At 53.7% G+C, this 20355-nt stretch overlaps 5 protein-coding genes across 5 annotated transcripts; 4 read left to right on the top strand and 1 right to left on the bottom strand.

Moving 5' to 3' along the window:
* Positions 1 to 7279: 7279 nt before the first annotated feature.
* On the top strand, positions 7280 to 9106 carry JN550_001860 (uncharacterized protein; the record flags this gene model as incomplete). Its single annotated transcript, XM_049313090.1, has 1 exon — positions 7280 to 9106. One exon carries the CDS (start codon positions 7280 to 7282, stop codon positions 9104 to 9106), a length of 1827 nt encoding a protein of 608 aa, XP_049175921.1.
* A 464-nt stretch (positions 9107 to 9570) lies between these two features.
* Positions 9571 to 10263, bottom strand: JN550_001859 (uncharacterized protein; the record flags this gene model as incomplete). Its single annotated transcript, XM_049313089.1, has 1 exon — positions 9571 to 10263. One exon carries the CDS (start codon positions 10261 to 10263, stop codon positions 9571 to 9573), a length of 693 nt encoding a protein of 230 aa, XP_049175920.1.
* A 553-nt stretch (positions 10264 to 10816) lies between these two features.
* JN550_001858 (uncharacterized protein) lies at positions 10817 to 14301 on the top strand (the record flags this gene model as incomplete). The annotated part of the gene is made up of 9 exons (XM_049313088.1): positions 10817 to 10847; positions 11105 to 11170; positions 11332 to 11888; positions 12064 to 12168; positions 12227 to 12545; positions 12617 to 12948; positions 13141 to 13488; positions 13552 to 13823; positions 14061 to 14301. 9 exons carry the CDS (start codon positions 10817 to 10819, stop codon positions 14299 to 14301), a joined length of 2271 nt encoding a protein of 756 aa, XP_049175919.1.
* A 714-nt stretch (positions 14302 to 15015) lies between these two features.
* Positions 15016 to 16526, top strand: JN550_001857 (uncharacterized protein; the record flags this gene model as incomplete). Its single annotated transcript, XM_049313087.1, has 3 exons — positions 15016 to 15046; positions 15306 to 15618; positions 15671 to 16526. The coding sequence occupies 3 exons, from the start codon at positions 15016 to 15018 to the stop codon at positions 16524 to 16526; spliced, it is 1200 nt and encodes a 399-aa protein (XP_049175918.1).
* Positions 16527 to 19446: 2920 nt separating this feature from the next.
* Positions 19447 to 20064, top strand: JN550_001856 (uncharacterized protein; the record flags this gene model as incomplete). The annotated part of the gene is made up of 1 exon (XM_049313086.1): positions 19447 to 20064. The coding sequence occupies one exon, from the start codon at positions 19447 to 19449 to the stop codon at positions 20062 to 20064; it is 618 nt and encodes a 205-aa protein (XP_049175917.1).
* Between the last annotated feature and the right edge of the window lie 291 nt (positions 20065 to 20355).

The following is a 20355-nucleotide window of genomic DNA, read 5'->3' as shown; positions in this document are numbered from 1 at the left end:
ACCAATGAATATTAAGTATGCCTATCTTTGCTCGATAGGGGGTTGAGGGAGGAAACGGCAAGAGTTGGCCAGACAGAGCCCCGGGGCGAGAGCATATTATATGAATGAAATTCGAGTAAATAAGCTAGGAAGACACACTAGTCCAATGTATACGGACCCTGGAAAGGGTGGCACCGTCAGTGGGATCAGATGGGTTCAAGGGATGCGGGCGACTTTGGCAACCCGCCTTTCCAGGATGTTGAACAAGGCACTAGCCAGGTGGGTTCGTTGCCCTCAGCGGTGGGAGTAGAAGCATCACAAGCCTGTGGAATCCGTGCTCAATACTCCTATTCGTCAAGTGCACCGCGTGCTCTGCCCCTTGACTTCGGCCCACCTCGCACGGGACGAACGCTTGTTCGCGACGGGGGGGCATCTGAGGGCTCATGCGGTCATTCCATGGGTGACCTGGAATAGTGCCGAGGAGCGTTCGAGAGCCAACTTAGGTAAGGTACTTTCATGTGGAGGTTCGGGTGAGCCACAAGCCAAGAGTCTGGGGCACGAAAGAACTTGGGCAGAGATGTCTGTCGTGATTGGTTCAGGTGGCCATGGGCCCGAGTGAACAACGTAAAAGGTAGGCAGCTTGAGGGCAGCCAAGCACGACTAGGAGAGGGTAGGCAACAGCTTGAAAAGCGGTCAGGGTGCTTGTTTTCTGACTATTCCGATGGACAAGCAATGCTAAGAGATGTAGGTCTGATGCGGCAAGACATCCGCAGGTCACGAGGGAACACCGTCGACGCAGTTGTCAGGAAGGAATATTGGGGTACGTTAACATACTGGCTCCACCCGCGACTGTTGTACCCTGTATCAGGCATCAGGGAGGCCTATCCACACAGTTGTAAGATACATCGATTCCGAAGGGCTCCATCTCTGGAGACTGCATGACACGTCAAGTTGAGCAAGGCTATGCCCGGCCGGGGGTGAAGATGGAATGCAGTCCAGGATCGACGGCACTAACGAGCACCGAATCTGGGGTGAGCGAGCCTTAGTATTCTAATGGGAGTGAGTAGTGAACGAAGCGCCAACGCGGCCAATGAAATAGTCTCGGTAGCGGTAGACAGAATCGTTCGGAGAAAAAGAGAAATGGGATCGACAACCCCAAGAGTGCGTGTGCCGACGTCATGTGCATGTTGACAGGTTCCGCGTCTGCGGCCCTCGAATTTGGGGAGATATCAACAGGGGCTAGAGACGCTCTTGTTTTTCTGCGTTAGCAGCTCTGCCGACAAGCACAGCCGTGTCGTATTTTGGCAGGGAATCTTGCAAGATACTGTCCAAGGAATGACACGCGCAACAGGAAAAACAATCAAGCATTACCAAGCCCTGGCATCAACAACCTGGAAGCTGGCCGGGACTGGGCCCCTTGGCCATGCGTTGTCCGTGCCCCTGGACTCCCGGGCCCCAGGCCCGTGTTTGGTCGGGATCAGGATAAGCATAGGGGATTAGCTTTAACTTAGTGGGCGGCGCCACGCTGCAGGTTCCCAGCGGGACAAGAAAACGTCCATTGACTGGCCCAGCCACAACATGGTGTCGTGCAATCACAGCACGCTTGCGAGCCCGTTTCAGCATTGCTCATGCAAGTCAAATGCTTCGTTCACACGGCGGCATACTGCATGGAATCCAGCAGATGAAATTCCCTTCCAAATCTCCCGATCCCGACTTTGAGCCATTCCTTTTCGATCCCTTCTGCACAGGCACAGCGGGCAACCTGTTTCCCTTCTTGCTCTGGAAAGCCTCTGAGACGTCGATTCAGGGGCGACTTGTGGGACATGGAGTTGTAGGAATGGATAACAGCTAGTGCTGACACCGCCTATGATGACAAAGAACGACGCTGCAAAATTGGCCTGCCGTCAGACATTGGCTACTGTTAGTTGGTCCTCCCTCGCTGCCGAAGGATTTCCGGTTGTGGCTTGTGGGCGTGCTATACTTCTTGGCAGCTAATTCCCTAGGGTCCTCCACATGCCGCCATCCAAGACATGGGGAATCCTAGTCTGCTCCAGAAACGTTACTCTTCTCGTGAGGGGACAGTGTCTTGATCACTACCGAAGATGCAAGTATTCCACCAAACCCGGAACCGGCACCAGACAGACAAACCGTCACCCGCTTAGAGGTCCTCGCGTTGAGCCAGCTCGTCATCGATATAGCGATAGACATGCGCACAGCCGAGGTATGCCTGACTCGGTTTTCTTCCGTGCCCAAAGACGACTGACTTCACCGCAGACTTGTATGCACATGCGGTGCTGCTAGGCTGAACTTGCAGCTGCCAAGAGCCCAACTGACCTCGTGGTATATGACTGTGCGCTGATCAATGAAGCGATTTTAGTCATGTACGTAATAAGACAGCGCTTCTAGGCGCTGGAGTTGGCTTGTAGTTTGCGATGTCACCATGAGAACAGCCCGTACCCACGCGTGCCACGCTCCAGGTGCAGAGGAGTACATAGTACGGGTGCTGCAAGCCTCGCAAGCCTCTCCCGGACGCCATACTTCTGGAGCCTTTCTTCGGCCCAGGCTTGCTTTGGTTGCTCATGTAGCGCAACAAACTCAAGGTTACCTACCCAGGTATCTCTGGTGCCAAAGCACATCCATGTTGACCAGCGTTCTAGCTGGGGCATGATGGCTTTCCGCGCTCTGGCCGCACCTGGCCTTCATCAAAGCATACCGTAGTCAATCGCAGAATATGAAAGCCTGAAGCAATACTACCGTCCACCTAGAAACAACGCCCGGGAAGTCCAGTCAATAGGTGGACAGTCGTTGCGTGATGAGTTGCAGCACGCCAACCGTTGTTGCCAAGCTCTGGGCGTCCTGGAGATATCTGACAACTGTGCCCAAAAGACGTGGTCCAATCTACACCAGTATGTACTGCGCGGCTCTCCCTACCTACGTCTAGAGTTCTCTCCCTAAGTTGTCCAACATGCAGAAGAACATTGCAACGCGGGGAAACAATGTGACCAGCTCCTTGCTGCGGAGTAGTGGAGCAGGAGATCTGGTCTCCAAATTCCGCAAATTGCTGATCTCGTCGAATCTCATGTGAGGATGTGAGGACGGACCTTTTCAGCTCCTAGCAGCGCAACTGGTCAGGCTGCGAGCTGGGCTCAGGGAATGCGACGATGACTTCCGAGAAAGGAAGGCCAGTACCAAACATGTCGAGCCTCTGCAAGATCATGGGACTCTAGCGTTGCATTCTGGGGTTTTCTCCGACCATTCTTTGATGTGTCAAAGGAAGCCTGGTTGCACAGCGTGGCTGACCAGCAGGCCGGGGCAGCACCACGACGATATGTTCTGATGACTGGACTGGCAGCAAGGCGCTGAAAGTGCCGGCGCTACTCCACGATCTCCCCACAGACACCCGTGGACAGACCTTCCCTTCCCCGCATTCCCACCTGAGTCCTACCTTACCCATGCCGCTTGAGCGGTGATGACTTGCAGGGTGATCTGCACCATTTTTCACTCCATGGTCGCATGCCTTGCTTAGACTGTCGCGCGACCACTCGTCGTGAGCCAGCTGTCTGCCTCCGAAGGCCTGGAGCAGCCACTGGGTCGCGAAGCCTTACCCGAAAGTTGCCGGATACCCATGTCTGTCAGACTTGTGGTACTCCAGACTTCAGCATGTGTGCTTTTGATCACGCGAGGCCTAGGATTTGCGGGTTGCGCGGGAATCAGGTATCGTGAAGTTCGCTATCGTTCGACACTGGTCGGCTGCGCCGGTACCTACGTCAGTTCAGACATGGGCAATACCATGCCCACACAATCGCCCAATCCCTCCGCGACTCTGGGCTGACTACTCCCTGCTCGGAGGTCACGAACGACGTACGAGCATATGTCTCCTAAACGCAGGCCGCTGCATGACTTAGGACCTCGTGGCTCTGTTGTTGTCATCTTTCACAGGTAACGAGCAAATAGCAACGAGAAAGGGGGACAAGGTCGATGGTCTCGAGCGTACCTGACAACATGAAGGCTAACGCCGAGATGACATGTTCGGCGTGGTGTCTGGTTTGAAGCATCTCGTGCTCCCCTACCACGTGGATTTTCGAGCAGCCAGTTCTCTTCTGTCATAGCCTTGCTCTGCCACGCTAACCCATTCTCGGAACGATGCGGTCCAGATCTGATCGGATATGCGCAGCGGTGGGTGCTGGATACTATTTCTCTCATCAGCTCGCACTTGAAAGCAGGTAACACGACAGCGCCAAAAGGTAACAAATCCCGAACCGAGAGGCTGAACCGGCCCGCCGTGGTTACACACTGGCCGTGGTGTGAGCCGCACACAACTCAGGTGAGACACTTCGTCATGGATCGGATATACAGACCAAGCCATTCTGCGCAACCCGCGCGGTCAAAACACGAGGCAGCGCTCAGTACAGCAGTACCAGGCCTCATCAATGTTGGGCGTCAATCGTCGCGCCACAGGAGTGGTGAAAATAGGAGCTCCCAATTCTGTTATCGTCCGTAGGTCTCGACTGACAGAACAACAAGCCGCGTCGCCAATACGGATACTTCCCCGTCCACGTCACTATATGATGCAGTCGACCTCACGCATTGACCTGACCCAGAACCCGAACATTCATGCGGTGGAAGATTCGGTGGCAATCCTACCAAATCTGACACCTACTGCAGTTGCAATCCCCACTGAAGCATTGACATCGGATATTGAATGTGGTCGTTCGTTTCTTTGTTTAAACACTGGGGAACGTTGGGTATAAACGAAACAGGACCGGAGCACTGTGGGACCCACATATTAGGTTTTGAAACATTTGTAATTTCCGGTGTTAGCGATGCGCAACAACCTCACACCAGAATCTAGAGTTAATAGTCAGTTCATCCCAAGTATGGGTGGAGTTGTCATACAACCACTATTCGATGTCCGCCGTGAACCAGATAGATTGGCTAACGTCATCCGCACCTGTCGATGGCGGAGAGTGACACCCAGACACGATCTCGCCCGTGGGCTCCCAAGCCTCAGAGGTGGAAGAGGCTATTGCTAGGCACAGACTGTACCCGAATTGACAGGATTTGGTAGGAGACACTAATTGGAGTCACTGTTTGCATCGACTGCAGGGTTATACCATGATGATAGTTGTTGTCGTCTTGTCCACTCTCTATTCCTGTATTCAGTCCACTATTTCAACACCAGACAACGAAGTTGAGCAAATAAATCATATGTGCATCGTGATCGGACCGCGTTTTCTCTCTATGGTGAACCCATAGCCCGTGTGGTATCGCATTCCGAAAAATTCTCTCTGCAATCTCATGCAGATGCGAGGGTGGCCTATATCTCGGGCTTTTTCGGCTTTCAATATGAGAGAGAGAAGCATATAGCATAAGGAGCATTCTATAGTAGACAGCGAAAGCAATGTCCGGTCTGGGAAGGCAATCGTGAAGCACTTCGCCTCCTACTGGAAGTGCTCAGCCTCCTCCTGAAGCCTGAAGCCCAACTGACACAGACGTCAACTTTTAAGCTTAAAGAGTGTCCCTCCGAGGTGCAGCAAAGGGGTCGTGGTCCGTGATTGGGCAACCTGGCATCGTGCGACAGGTACCATGCTTGTCTTGCCGATCTTCATTGATACCTGTGAGCGGTAGATGCCCCGAGGCAGCATCAACACTTGACGATGGTGATGACATGTTGATGTCTCCGCAGCTTGATTCCCAAACGCTGACTTACAGACCGTCCACGATGGCCAAAAAGAGTGAAGCGCCCTAAGCCCTGTAGTGCGGCAGTCAACGGTGAAGGCGCCCCTCTTCGAATGGGTTCTCACCGATCTAGAATCTTGATCCGCACGAGGGGTGACGATGGAGTGTGGTAGCATCCAGCGACTCAGCCACTTGTACCAGATGAATGATCGCTTCCAGGGTCTGTCCCACTCCAGTCTTACCCCGCAGAAAAAGCAGGCGGGCATTCGATAGCGACGCGCTCCCCTCGGCGTGTGCTGTGGTTAGGAGACGCTGAAGGGGAAGTCGAGATCTTGAAACCATCAGCGTCGACGCAAAGGGGGGTTTTTGAATGGCCAGGGGCGGCGATCGGGGCTGCAGCTTCAGGACGCCCAAAGCGGAAAGGGGGTACATTCGCTAAGCGTGCCCATTGGCCGCCGCCCTCCCGATGGGTCTTCCCGGTTGGCCCCAGCTTCGACGGGTTCCTGGACCACGGCTTAAGGAGATCGAGTGCATGAATGATCATATGAATCCTTGCCCACAGGCGATCCTCCCTTATTTCCAGGGACTGGAGTCGCTCGACAGTTCAGCCCGACCTCTCCTCGTCTGAGCATATCGGGCGAAAGACGCTGCAACCACACTCCCGAAGTCCTGGTCCAGGGGCAGCCTTGGCAGGGGCACGCAACCCGCGCTGGACCATCTGGAGAGCCCAGCGTTGTTGGGTCGGCGCCGTCGGCGGCTCGTGAAGAGCGTCAGCGACGTCACAACTTGGTAGCTTCCCCTGCACGTCGGCAGTTGATCCTCCATACCAGGTACGGGTTTGTCTAGTTCGCGATCTCCAGCAACGGTGCGCCTCTGTAACGGCATCGCCTCTGCGACGCCGTCTCGCTCGATGGCAGATGGTCGTTGACCGATGCAGCACACCGCAGAGCCGCAATAAATGCCCGGTACGGTGGCATGGTTGTTTTGGTCCCAAGCATGATGAGAGCAATGAAATGCCGCTGACGAATACAGTGATCAGTTCATCCAATTACTGCCGGGAGTCACTTTCTGGTAATTGTGTATACGTGTGACGCTCTAGACCCAAAGTCGTCATCCCCATGTAAAGCAGAACCTGGTCGCCAGGTGAGGCGCAGATCCTATCCGTTGGAGGTTCAAGGATCTGCTGCAAGGATTATGGAAATCTCCTTAGTGGCCCCTACATGCTCCAGGCCTCCGGACTATAGCCCGCTAGGGACCACCGTCGACACTAAGCCTGGGAGATGGTGCAACAACTTAACGCAACTCTATTGAAAACTTTCGGAGATAGAGGAAAGACAAGGATGGATGTCATATGCTTTCAGGGCGAGAGCCTCCTCCTCGGCGGTGTATACGTGCCAAGGCGGTGCAGTACCGGCTTGGAACAACGCCAGAGGAGGGGAGTATTAAGAGAGCACTCATTCCCTCTCGATGTAACTTACATCTGGTTCATCACCTCGTCTTCACCACCTTCTTTCGTGTGTTCAGCCAGCTGACATTTCTCTCTCTTCGGTGCCCGGTCGCCCCATTCGTTTCGTCATTCTTTCTCTTCAACCACACTTTCAGCCCACACTTTCTCTTCACCATGCGCTTTTCAGCATCCGGCGTCGTCGCCGCCATCTTCTTGCTCTCCTCGGAGGCAACCGCAGTCAACTTGAGACACATCCACGCCAGACAGGTGAATGGCCGGGCGGTCCAGTACAGCAACAGCAGCAGCAGCACTGTCGTTGCCCCCTCTGTATCCTCCTCAGCCCTCCCCGAGGCCAGCAGCACCGAGGACGACTGTCCGCCCGAAGAGACCGATACTCCCGTTGTTGTCAGCCCTTCGAATGGAACCGACTACCCGGTTCAGCCCCCTGTCGGTGGCTCTTCCATTGCTGTGAGCGCCAGTTCTACCGACGCAGTGTCAGCTTCGTCCGCCATCTCAGGTGCCAGTTCCACCGCAGTCGCTGAGAACCCTGCCGCTGGAACCAGCTACCCTGTCCTCCAGCCTTCTACCAACGGCACTACTCCTCCTCAGTCTTCCGCTGCTCAGTCCGCGAGCTCCAACTCCCCGGCATCAGCTTCTGGTCTCAGCTCTTCCGAGTCGATTGCTTCTATTGCGTCCAGCTCCTCGTTCTCTGCCGTTGCCACCTCTTCGTTCCCGGTTGCGCCTCCGTTGGTCACCGGCACCGGTGGTGCGAGCGCCAGCTCCAACTCTCCGGCCACTGCTTCGGCCCCTTTCGCTAACCACACCACTATCGCCCCTCCGTTCGCTAACTCGACCGCTACTGCCGGTGCTGGAGGCGTCACCACCTTGACCATCGGTGTTACCTCGATCCAGACCATCATCTCCTGTGCCCCTACTGTCACCAACTGCCCTGCTGCCAGCAACACTGCTGAGCTGTCCAGCGCTCTGGCAACTCTTCCTTCCGGAGCTATCACGACTGTCCTGGCCACTAGCATCATCGATGTTACCACCACTGTCTGCCCAGTCTCTGAGGCTAGCTCCATTCACTCGTCCGTCATTGAAAGCATTGTCAGCAGCTCTGCTATCCTCACCCACACCAACGCCGGCGGATCTGTCGTCACTTTGACTGTCACCGCAAGCTCCGGCGCTGCTACCGCCTTCCCATTCCCTACTGAGACTGGAGTCGGTGGCGGCACTGGTTCATTCCCTACTGGTTCCGGCGGCGAGGATGGCAAGTCTACCAGCTCTAACGACGCAGTCACTGCTTCTGCCACGCACTCTGGTGGTGTTCCGGTTGCGACTGTTGTCACAGTCACTATGGGCAGCCAGGTTCTCACCAGCTCCATGACTATTATCCCTACCGCCAGTGTCACCCACGTTGCAACTCCCATCGTCTCGGTTGTGACTTTGACTGTCGGTGGTGGCTCAACTTCGAGCGTCTTGACCAACACTGTTACTTTCTCTGCTCCTCCTGCTGCTGGTTCCGGATCTCCTGGGGGCCCTCAGACTGTTGTGTTGACTGTTCCCGCCGGTAACAACGGCCAGTACTCCACCGTCACAATGACCGCCTCCAACTCGCCCGTCACTCAGAGTGCTCCGGTGCTTGCCCCCGCCGAGCCTTCCACCATCTATGTCACTGCTTCTGCCCCTGCCGCCGAGGCATCGACTGTATACGTTACAGCTCCTGGCGCCGTTGAGGCCTCCACTGTCTACATCACTGCCTCGGCTTCTGCCGTTGACGTTCCCACTGTTACTGTTGGCGCTGGGTCCACAATCACTGTCACGGCAGGAGGTAACGGCGGATCCGCTGAGACCATCACTGTGACGGCCAGCGGTCACGTTGCAACAACTCAGACCGTCACAGTTACTGCGGGAGGCAGCGGTGTCGTTTGCCCTGCGGCTCAGACTGTCACTGTGTCCAACTGCCCGGCCGCTGTCACCTACAAGCGTCGCTGGAACTAGGCGGCAGCTTCTCATAAGCACTCTTTTTCCAAAGCCCTCGTCCGGTTCGTCGAACCGAGAGTTGGCTGTTGATCTGCAGTAGATTGTGGTGAAGACGACGAGACCACCATCATAACCTCTCAGCATCTGTTATGACCTTCCATTTTTCACGACACTCCTTTGGTACGGCAATATAGGGTATGGGACCTGGACATTGGCGAAAAAGATTTTCCTTGGGGGCTTGTAGCATTTTGGATCAATGTTACATATTTCTTGTACAATACTTAGCTTCTTCTGCAGTCATCCCCCAGACTCACTGGTGGGCTCTGGGAGATAGAGCTGACCAGACGAGTTGGGAAGTTTAGACGAATTGGGGCCAGTCCCCTTGGACTCACCACGTTTCACTCTCTTTGTGACTGCACCATGTGAATGTTTAAATGAAGAGCTGCAAATAGTGATCCGGGTTCCAGTTGTTGCTTCAATACCTAGATATCCCCATCACGATGTGGCCAAAACCGCTCAACAAACTCAATCGGTTCCTGCAACCATGGCGTCGTCAGCCTATCGTCCTCGTCGAGGGAATGCTCTCCGTCTCTGATGACGAAGTGCAGCGGGACGTCTGGTTGTAATTCCCTCAGTTTCTTAGCCCAGGTCTCCGATCCTTCGACCTTGACTAACGTGTCTTGCCGCCCGTGGAACAAGAAAACCGGGGGCATCTTCGGCGCTGACTCGAGGCTCTTCATTGGGTCCAGGTACGGCTGTTTAGCCATATCCGCGAAACGTCCGTTGTGCATCATGCTGAAGGCGAGGTTCATCCTCCACCCATTGGGCACGCGGGTGAAGATATGGCCTGAAATGCTACCCGCCAGGTGCTGGTCGAGCACTGCCTCGCTGACTTTCTGGTCTTCCGGGAGGGATTCCAGCCACTTGAGGTGGCCCTCGATGTCCAGTGCCGGGTATTGCATCAGGATCACCCTGATGGGGTTGATCATCCCCAGCAGCGCAGTCTGCGCCGTCAGGGTGCCGCCTGCGCTTTCCCCAACGATGGCGAGGTTGTTCACATCGACCTCAATCCCTGGAAGCTGCGGGAGCGAGGTGCCGACCCACGTCCAGAAGTCGCGCATATCCTCGATGAGGTCGGCAAACTCTGCCTCGGGTCTCAAGCGGTAATCTGGCATCACTAGGATGGCCTTATGCTTCAACGCCAATTCGATGATCCTCGGGTACGGTGTCACTCTCTAGCTACTCGATGGGAGTTCGGTGCTTACCATGGTCGAAGCCAGGTGTCACTGGAGCCTTCAGAGAAAGCGCCGCCGTGGATTCTGACCAGCAGCGGACGCTTGCCGCTTGGTCTATCCTTCGGAATGAGTACATGCACGCCGATGGGTTGGTGGTTAATAGCTTTGTAAAACGCGTTACAAATGTGAAACGAGGGGAACAGTGCCACCGTGGCAGGAACTTGGTCAGTGAGATCGATTGACATAATGCTATTGGATGTACGATGCCCTTTTAGATGCGTGTTGCGGAAGACTCAACGAAGTCTATATCCGGTCTTGTGAACTCTTCAAATACTTGATCTCAGAGAGACGGCCCCGTACGTACATCTGGCTGATGGTGGTGAGACGGAAATAGCCAAACTCATGTGGCTGAGTGTCATGTATGCGAAAAAGCGAGCTGCCTAATGCGAAATCCTTAACTCCGTGAGCCTTAGTAATACAGAAAACCAACACCATGAACGCTGGAGCACAGAAGTGGAGCCGCGGTGACTATATTTGCTTAGCGTCCATAGTGGACTATACGACTGTCACGCATATCTATGGACTTACGTAGTTTACTAAAACGTTTTCCCCTCTATGCTCACTTCTGGCCCTAGAAGAACCGCAAGCAGCTTGTTAGCGGGAACGGAATGAACTCACTCTCTCGCACCCTGGTCGGCCTCAACCACTCTCCCGCCGGCCCTAATACTCATGCCGGTTGACGCCCTGCCGCCGCGCTGAACCTGAACTAGTCTTCTACCAGCCCTGACCCGTGTTGCGCCGCCGCAGCCTGCTGGCCAGCTTGAAGAGCGCCATTTCAGCTCTACAGGTAATTTACCGGCGAGGCCTTCACAGCTTGCTCGTTCCGCCCAGTCAGGAGATGTATTCAGTAACACCTGTAGGCCGTCCCTGTCGCCCTGCCCTGGCCAACGCCGCGTTGGGAACAGCTTTACTATAACAGAATTGAACCTGGCGCTAACCTACCAGTAGCAACGACTTGTCACCCCGGCGGTTCTGGCTTCGCCGTCGGCCGTCACTCAACCGCTGAAACCTCAACCGCTAGGCTCTACTCCGCCGCCGTGCCCGATCTGGCAGCCATTCCCTCCGGCCGTCATCTGCCACCGGTGTTCACCCCCAGGCTGGCGTCTATCAGCCTCCCGGCTCGTTCGGCGATCATGTCGGGCAATGCTTTCCTTCCGGAGCCAGCCAGCCTTCTGCCGACCCATACGCTCACGCGGCTCACACAGGCTCCCATCATGTCCGCCGGATTCGACAGTGCCGCACATTATGCCACCGGATTCGACCACGCCGCTAGGGTCAACACTCATCCAGGACTCAACCAGTCCCCCGCCACCTTCCTCCCCCCGGCCGCTATTAATGTACGGGCGAGGCCGGCGCAGGTTCCCGGCGGTCTATATACTCATCCGGCCGCTCATCCCAAAGCTGCTCATCCCGGCCAACACCCCTCCGCCGTGCCGAGCCAGAATCAGCCTCCCGGCGGCCCCCACATCTACGTCTCCTCCGCCATAGGCCACAGCACGCCTAATGTCAGCGAGACCGGAGGCCTCAATCCCGCTGCCGGCTTAGAGCCCCCCAGCCCGTTGTGCTTCGGCCGGGCCGAGTCATTCGGTTAACTGCCCGCCACCCGGTCTTTCAACGGTCCTCCATGCTGCTTTATCTACTACTATCAACTCGTCTCCTCGCCCGGCCGCCTCTTGCCAGCCACACGGTCCTGCCGTGGCTCCCGAGATTGACGCCATCGCCAGGTCGCTCCCGTCGCCATCCGGCGCACCCGTGGATGTCATTTACGTCAGGCATCCTAGCGAGGTCAGTTTTCCTGAGATTCGGCGCCATTAATACTAACATCCATAATCGCCGCCACCAGATAGAGAGTGCTGAAGCCAGGCGTGGAAATATCTTGAGCTTACAACATCAGAGGCAGCTTGTTCAGCGCGACCGCGATCGAGCCATCCGTGCCCAATCCTTCTCTCGGCTTGACGCCAGCCTCCATCGTCTTGGCCGTAGGCTTACCGATCAGGTCGCCAAGTATGAGAGTGCCTTGGCTCATATGATCACCCAAGATGCAGCCCTAGACAGGAGTCTCCCTAATTCGGCGCTGCTTCCGCCGTCTGTGCCTTTTCAATTCCACGCGCCTCCCCCTGCCGCCGCTGCCTCGCCGGCTTTCCCTGTTGCGCCTCAAACCGGTGTGATTTCGGCGTTTGCACCAGCCTCGGGTGCGACAGGGCCGCTGCCTGGCCTTCCCTCCAATGCACAGCCAGCTGGCACTCCTTCTTATGTCGCGAGGTTGGCGAGCTCTCGCCGTCTCCATCTGCCCCACAGCCTTCCCCGCGGAAAGTTGACAACACGGAGCACGACGTTCGTGGCCAGCCCGCCGGACCACTAGGCAGCAATGACGAGCTTGATAAGCCTGACAAGTTTGACGAGCTCGACGAGCTACTCAATGAATCTGACGAGTCTGATGAAGCCGGCGGCTACATCCGCGAAGAGAAGTGCAAACGCGGACACGCCGACCAGGCTTCCTGGGTCGCGGCGGATCTCAAGAATTTCGTAAAATACCGCCCGGCGTACCAGAGCTATTGTGAAGAAGTAGGCGCTTGCGTCGCTGGCCTCCCGCTGGGGCTTTCCTGGGCGCCACTTTCTTCTATGCATCAAACGCTTTAAGGATGGTTGGACGGCGGCAGCAATTCAAGGGGCGGAGGCCGTTACTATGGCCGCAGGGTGAGCGGCTGCGATGCCCACAAGAAACCCTTCGCCATCTATGCAAACTTCTGGCCCTAGAAGGACAAGGAGGAGTTGTCAGGGTGGTTGAGAGTGGATAACAAGATCACCTTCTCGCATTTATGCGGCCATGCCTGGTGCAAGAGTTCGTTTCACATCGGGCTGGAGCGGCTGAGCATCAACGTGGGCCGAGAAGCGTGCTTCCGCGAAGCGGACGCGGCATTGAGACGTGTGGACGGCGACATCTCGAAAAGTCCCGAGCGTTGTCAGGTGCATGATGGGCCTTGCTTGTTGCGTGAACGCTGCGCCGCTCCTCATTGGTGTCTATCGAACGAGTACCTTTGCGCCGGCAACATCTCTGTTGATGACTTGACGGAAATCCAGGCCGGGTTCCCATTTGCGGCCAACGTGTTGGAACACCCACAGGTCGTATCATGAGCCGATAAGTTGGTTCCGTTTGACGAGGAGCAGATGGTATTGTTCCACAGCGCACGAGGCCAGACGTCCGACTGGGGTGAGATTCCCAGCTTGGCGACCAACCTAAATTCGGGCATAACCTTCACGAAAGAGGATCACGACGTGCTCTTTGGTGACCCCGTTTTTGCGGAAGGATCCCACTACAACCAAGCGGGCGACTTCCTAAACATCGTCCCTGGCATCAAGCATTTCGAGGCCGGTGATCCATTCGGCGACTGGCCGCAGTTGGCCACTCTCAGAGTATCCAGAAACCCCTGGAAGGCGACGTACATGCCACGCCGCCTGTCATTGATCTCACTCAGAACGATGATGATGATTAAGCCGAGGAGGAACACGATGACGGTGTCCTCCACGCGTTGGCCAACACTTGCTTCCAGTTCAGCCTAGATGCCTTCGCCAACACGTAAGAGCTTTTCAACCATCCCCAGCATCAAACCTCCGAGTCGGACGATAGCCATCGTTGTGAATTCCATTGCACCGATCTAAGACTTTATCGCCATCAGCTTTTCGCTGTGTTCTGGATTTTTCAGCGCCGTCTCAACCCCAGCGGCATCATCGCAGACGACATCGAGCTCGGCATGGCGTGCACCATATGTAGCACTATACCCGCGACGTCAATACTTCGCCAGTGCCGAGAACATTCACGCTAACCGCCGCAAGCACGTCCCTCCTTCCAGTGCCATGAAGGCCCAAGATCCGGTGGCCAAGCATGTCAAGGGCGAATATGTGTTCGTACTGCAGTGACATACGCCCAGATTTATCACATTAAAGGCCCCAACATTATCACCTGTCCACTTGTTCAAGTCTCGTCATCATTCATTCTTCGTGCACTGACCTACGTTGCCGCAAGAAAGCTTGTGGTCAAAGCCTACAGGTTTCAACACGATCTTGGTCGCGGACCAAGCAAACACAGGTAGAGTATAATACATCGTAGCGAGGGAACCGGGCTGGCATCTACATACCTTGATATGATTACTAACTTCCAATGCTACAATTAAGAAAAGATAGATCGAATATTGAAATTCATTGAACGTGTTCTATTGGCAAAATGAAATAAGACTGCGTGTTTGCTAGCTGGAAATTATTCATGTGCGGGCCCTTAAAGTGGCTGTAAGCTGAACAGCCCATCCGAGACTCATATCAGTGTGGTCTGCTTCTCTACCGCAGTAGTTGCCAGAAGGCGCCAGCGAACCGGTCCGCCATAGTTGAGGATTGATGTGCATGAAGCGGAAGGCTGTGACCTTGGCGGGATGCAGAACAATCTATGGTGGCCAATGACGAATGCATTATTCCCCGCAAGGCATCTGCACAATCACCTGGAAGGGACTAATCCCATGTTCGGCTCTTTGTTATGATGGAATGGTCATCCAATAGAGTTAGCTCACAAGTCACCCACTTGTCTTCAAAGTAGCGGCAAGGCTCTGTATATCACTTGGGAACATTCTACCAGTTTCCATTATGGATCTGAGCAGGGCTATCATGCAACGAAGTAACAGTTCATAAAACCCCTTGAGCAACGAGAATCAAGTGGCAAAGCTACTCATTCGCCAACCAACCCCTGTTTGAACTCTTGATGGAGGTTGTATCAGGGCTTTCCGCGATTTCCCAAATCGCGGGGGGTTTGATCAAGCTGACATCGGAGGTAAATTACTACATTCGAGGTGTCCGCGCAGCTCCGAAGGAGGTGAAAGATTTCTTCATGGAAACCACGGCTTTTACAACTCTTTTAACTCATTTTTCTGAAACAGTTGAGGACACGGATAAGGGCTTGGTAGATCAGAAGAAGATATCACGACAGAAGTTGGTCAAGACTATTGAGGGTCAATGTGCCCTCGTCCAAGAGCGCATCTGGAAGTTCGTGGAGACCTTCACTCGTATCTATGACAGTGGGAATAGTAGTGTCAAGGCCCTATGGACTCAGCTTCTATGGGTGCTAAGGAAACCAGACATTGCAGAGCTGAGGGCCCTGATGAGCGCCACCACACATGGTGCGAATCTTGTCGCAACGCTATTCCTGCTCCATGGCGAAAAGATGAAGAATGAAATTAATGAAGCGAAGGTGTATGTAATGAACTATCGCCACTCCAGTAGCTAGGTACTAACAAGACCTCAGGAAAATGTTGACGCAGAACCTGAAAATCGAGCGGCGGGCGGCAATACAAGCAAAGAAGGAGCTAGAAGCAATCAAGCAGAAATTCCGCCTTGGATCTCGGGATACAGCTCTCGAACACCCCAACGCATTCACGGAAGGTATACACAGAATTGAGAAGGCTGTGATCAGAGCAGTTAAAGAGGAACTCGAACGTCAAAAAGACGAGGGGCATGATGAAGGGCCGGGTCACTCTCCAGGATCGAGTAGGCGCAGGCCAAACCCACCGGATCGTCCACCACCTGGTACTACCCCTGAACGTATCATACCAATACAGCCTGTTCATAGAAGAAACATTCAGCCCGACCTTAGCAGGAACCACTCAGATGATGATGCGACCGAGGAGCACGTGAAGCCGATCAAGATACGGCCAATGCCATCCGAAATACAGTTAACTGGACCAACACTGTCAGTCACTAGGCCGGGTCCGTCACCACTCCGGAGGCAGTCTGGGTGGCGAATCCGTGATACTGGTACCGCATTTTCTGAAGAGTGGGGTGAATGGCCTCCAGGCCTGCAACCAAAATTTGATATAGCAGATGAAGATCCTAAGAATGAGACTTCTCAACTGATGCAAGGCCGCAACCTGAGTATTTCGCGGGTAGTCAACTCTGGCCCTGTTGCACCGTCGTCATATCCATTGAAGCAGAAGTCAGTGGAAGCTGAGTCTTCTCGTGACAAGGGTATTGCACAAGGGACAGTTCCGGCTCCAGAAAAAGTTATGAGGCCGGTAAATGAGAGTCCCAAACTCTATCGACCTGTAGCACCATTCGGTGGCCCAGGCACGCGCAGGAGACCAAGGAGACCCTCGCGTCAATAACACACTCACGGTAAAGGCTATGGTCAGAGATGCCTATTCTTGTGATTTCCTCATGGCAGACTGAATCACTCACACTTGGAATCAAGGTGAGACTTTATAACTGAAGGAGTACGTTAGTTCAAGGTATCAGGTGAAGGGATACTCCTAGTGCTACGATGATCCAGAAAAACAATGCATACTTTACGGTGGCTCAGGAACGGAGGATCTAATAGCAACAGGGCCTTTGCAGCAATCTCCAGAGCACCGTATGGTAAACAAGATTTCACGCATGTGCAGAAATACGATGTGAGACACGCAATAATGCTTATAATGAATGATTACGATGTGTAGTGAAAGTGATTTGATGAACCAGTATATCCGCAACTAAGTTTTGCAGCGCTAGTCTATTATCCACATTTGTCATTTAAGGAAGTGACTTCACATCTATAGTAATGGGGGCTGATTAGCGGCCTCTGGTACCTTCCATTGACTCCAAACTCCAATATACAAACACTTCATCGCTCCGTTGGAGAAGACAGAGAGTAATGACAAACAGGAATGCGGAACGCTCTGTGCCTTCATACTCCACTTGCCACCTGACCATTGATGCAGCATTTTTGTAGAGGCCATGTAGCAGCGACTCTTCGACAATGACTGCGTAGTTGGTCGGAAGTAGTCGGTACAGCATGCTATGCAATTCCGATGGCATTCAAGCCGTTGGACGCAGGAGTTGTCCCACTCGCTCGACCACCGCCTCCTAAGCACAAAACACGAGCTCAGACATCCGATAACAGTTCGCCTGGTCGTAGACTTCTATAAGCCTATTGGGAAACACCCCGCTTACGCCTATGGACCTGATATCAGCGGCCAGTCAACTACCTAAGTAATTGGCAGATTTTGTGAGGGGGTTGTAACGGAGATGACGGTTTCAAGCGCTATGGCTGACACTCCGTCATGTGTGTCAAAAAACTACTTCATGATTCATTACTGCCATTACCAAGCCTACGCTCACTGGTAGTGGCGAAAATGTAGCATCGGGAGGAATCTAATACCTCTTTTCTACAGTCCTTTCGCGCATTTTCCGCACGAGACATTTGCCTTGCGTTCCGAATTCATAAGCCTACTCGGCGAGAATCATACGACTTTCCCTAAACCTACACTGTCTTCGTGTCGCCCGTGTTCCTCCTTGCAGGATTCAGGATTCGCTATTATGAGTTGCCAGCAGAGCCTTTGTTTCAGAGGAGAATGGCTGACAGAATGTCTCGAGAAGACTGAAGGTCAAATAACCAAAGAAATAGCAAGCCAGAACTTGCTTTCAGACAAGGCTTTGGTAGCGATGCATGATGGCACCCAAATTTCAGATCGCCATACAGGTCATTGACTGAAAGTTGATAGCGCTGCTAGCGGTGCTACGTGGAAGACTGAACCTTCTACCTAGGGAAGGCATCCTTCCAAGGCAATAAAGGAAGGAAACTCGATGGAAGGCACACTTCAGATCAATCATTGGATTCAAGCCAGTGTGGAACCAACCTTCCTGTCGAACTACCGTGCATACATACCACTGCCGCCAATCTCAGGAAACTCGAACGGGAGCTCACGGACCAAGCCGCAGCAGGTGTCCAATCAACCGAATGGAATCGTTCGCTTGACCCGTTGCTGCTGCTGCCGCTCCTTTTTACAGTTGCTATTACCGGTATTCTCATACGAATAAACTATGGTCAATGCTTCGTGCTTCTATAAATGGATGATGGTCTGTGAGCTCTCGTTTGAGCCATCTTAGATCTGGCGGCCAGTCCCAGGACAATGGATGGTACTGTAGTAGTGATACATACGACATGTGCATGGTGCTGGTGGTGTTTTCACTCTTGAGTGCTACATTGTAAAACCTGCGGACACCTTGCCTTACGAAACACGCCTCTATTCAATCGCCTGCTGGCTTGTTTTGAACGACATACGTGCATACAAGGCGCATTTTCTCGTTTGGTAATTAAACCAAGGGGCTGCGAGACTGATAATCTTCTACTGGCGTATATCCCCAGCGATTTTAGCACAGAAGCCGCCTGTCGGCCTCTCGCGCGGTTCATAAGCAGCGTGAGACTGCGGCAGAATGGCAGACTCTCAAGCGGGAGACCTTCAATAGGTGCCCTCTGGCCCAGACAGTCTTCAGAAGTCAAACTGTGCTCGCAAACTGATTCGAGTCCACGCGAAGAAAGTCGGTGCTGCTCGCCGAAAGGATGGGGGCTGGGGCAAAGTGAATATGCGTCAACACACGGTTATTCGAGATGATGAACGGCAGGCAAGGCTGTCCGCACATTATCGCCAAGCTGGAGGGTCTCCTGGAGCCGTCGGTGCGGTGGAAAGTCGTAGCGGATGCCCGTTGAAACAAAAGCTGCGGTCATCAAGGCCTCTAAGGGACCCCACGCTTCCACGAATCATCATGTCACCAGACTCAATAAGATTTCCTAACGATATTATAAAGATCTCGTATCAATTTGTCGAGTCCTCTTGCGAGAGTGGACTTCTGCGTCTGGACATGGAGTCTGAGACACTTTTCACCTGCGGGAAAACGGCGCAATGGGGACGAGAGATAGGCGACGCAAATGCCCTTCTTAGTGTAGGCAAAGTGCAAAGCGCGTTCGAGCTTCTTCACGAATACTTCGAACGATTCATTACATGCGTGCAGGAGCCTGGTCCTACTTTGCTCTTGTGTATAGCCCTTTTCTTATCGTTCGCATCGCGGCATCTCTTATATACGGTTGCATCGCTGATGTCAAGACTTCTGTCACTGACTAAACATAGTTATGTGTATCTTGCTGACCTAGCTCCACCGGTCGAAGTAGCACAGCATATACTGACGTATGCTGCGGCGGCGGCATCACTTAAGCGTTGCCATATCGGCCGCATCGAGTGGTACGTCGCCAGCGTAAGTCGATTTGGGACAATGGCTACCCGAAAGATCACTTGGGAAGCCTTGATGCCCCACAGAAATGCTTTACCAGAGACTTCTGAGCTGGACCGGAAGCAGCACTTATTTGCCGGACTTCTTCGAAAATATGGACGCTTACTGGCGTCTTTCAAGGGGAAGATGGCGGAGCAACAGCAAAGAGACGCAATAGAGCTACTGTGGCGTCAGGGTTGCAAACTTCAAGCATTGCTGGGCAAAGTGACACTCTCCGTGGTGTTGTACCGTCAGAATCGTCTCGAGGAGGCATACGAGCTGCTGATGGAGATACGCGACGGGGTCGTGATATATGCCGACCCAGAAGACTGGCCTGACTCAACCCATAACTTTCTTAATTTTGAGGATGAATGCATTCGCCTCGCGAGAGGAATCTACGGCTTGGTCACCTCCCAATCGCATGAAAGGAAGTCGGCTTTGCAGCAATTGAGGGCTGCGTGCACTCTATACGAATTCAACGGTACCCTCAAGCTCTACAAAGATGGGGCTATGCTGACGTACATGAATGAGATCGAAAGCCCGAGGGAGCATTTCGTAACGTGGAAGGAAGCAGGAAATGGATCGGAGAAAACTAGGTTCGACGCCACCAAGAACTCTTAGTTGTTCTTTGAACCCTCTAGGCAGCACAGTTCAGAGTTCTTTACTTGAAGACTCGTTTAGATAGAACGAGTACTTCGTCTAGTTGTGCCATTTGAGGCGGATACAAACCCTGCATCGCAACGGCAGCGCCGGGTTCTGACTCGAACCTTAAGCCTTCCAAGTAGGCTCAAGCATATGTTGTGTACAATAAAATTGTTTAAGATGTGGGCGAAATACACAGTGATGTTGCTCCAGGATAAAAGTCTCGGAAATGAGAGTAATCCTACGGGATTATCACATGCTTAGAAATAG

Source organism: Neoarthrinium moseri (assembly GCF_022829205.1).
Source record: "Neoarthrinium moseri strain CBS 164.80 chromosome Unknown scaffold4_Wmoseri_CBS_16480, whole genome shotgun sequence".
In the NCBI taxonomy this organism is placed as follows: Eukaryota; Fungi; Ascomycota; class Sordariomycetes; order Amphisphaeriales; family Apiosporaceae; genus Neoarthrinium; species Neoarthrinium moseri.
This window is presented reverse-complemented; position numbering and strand designations above follow the sequence as displayed.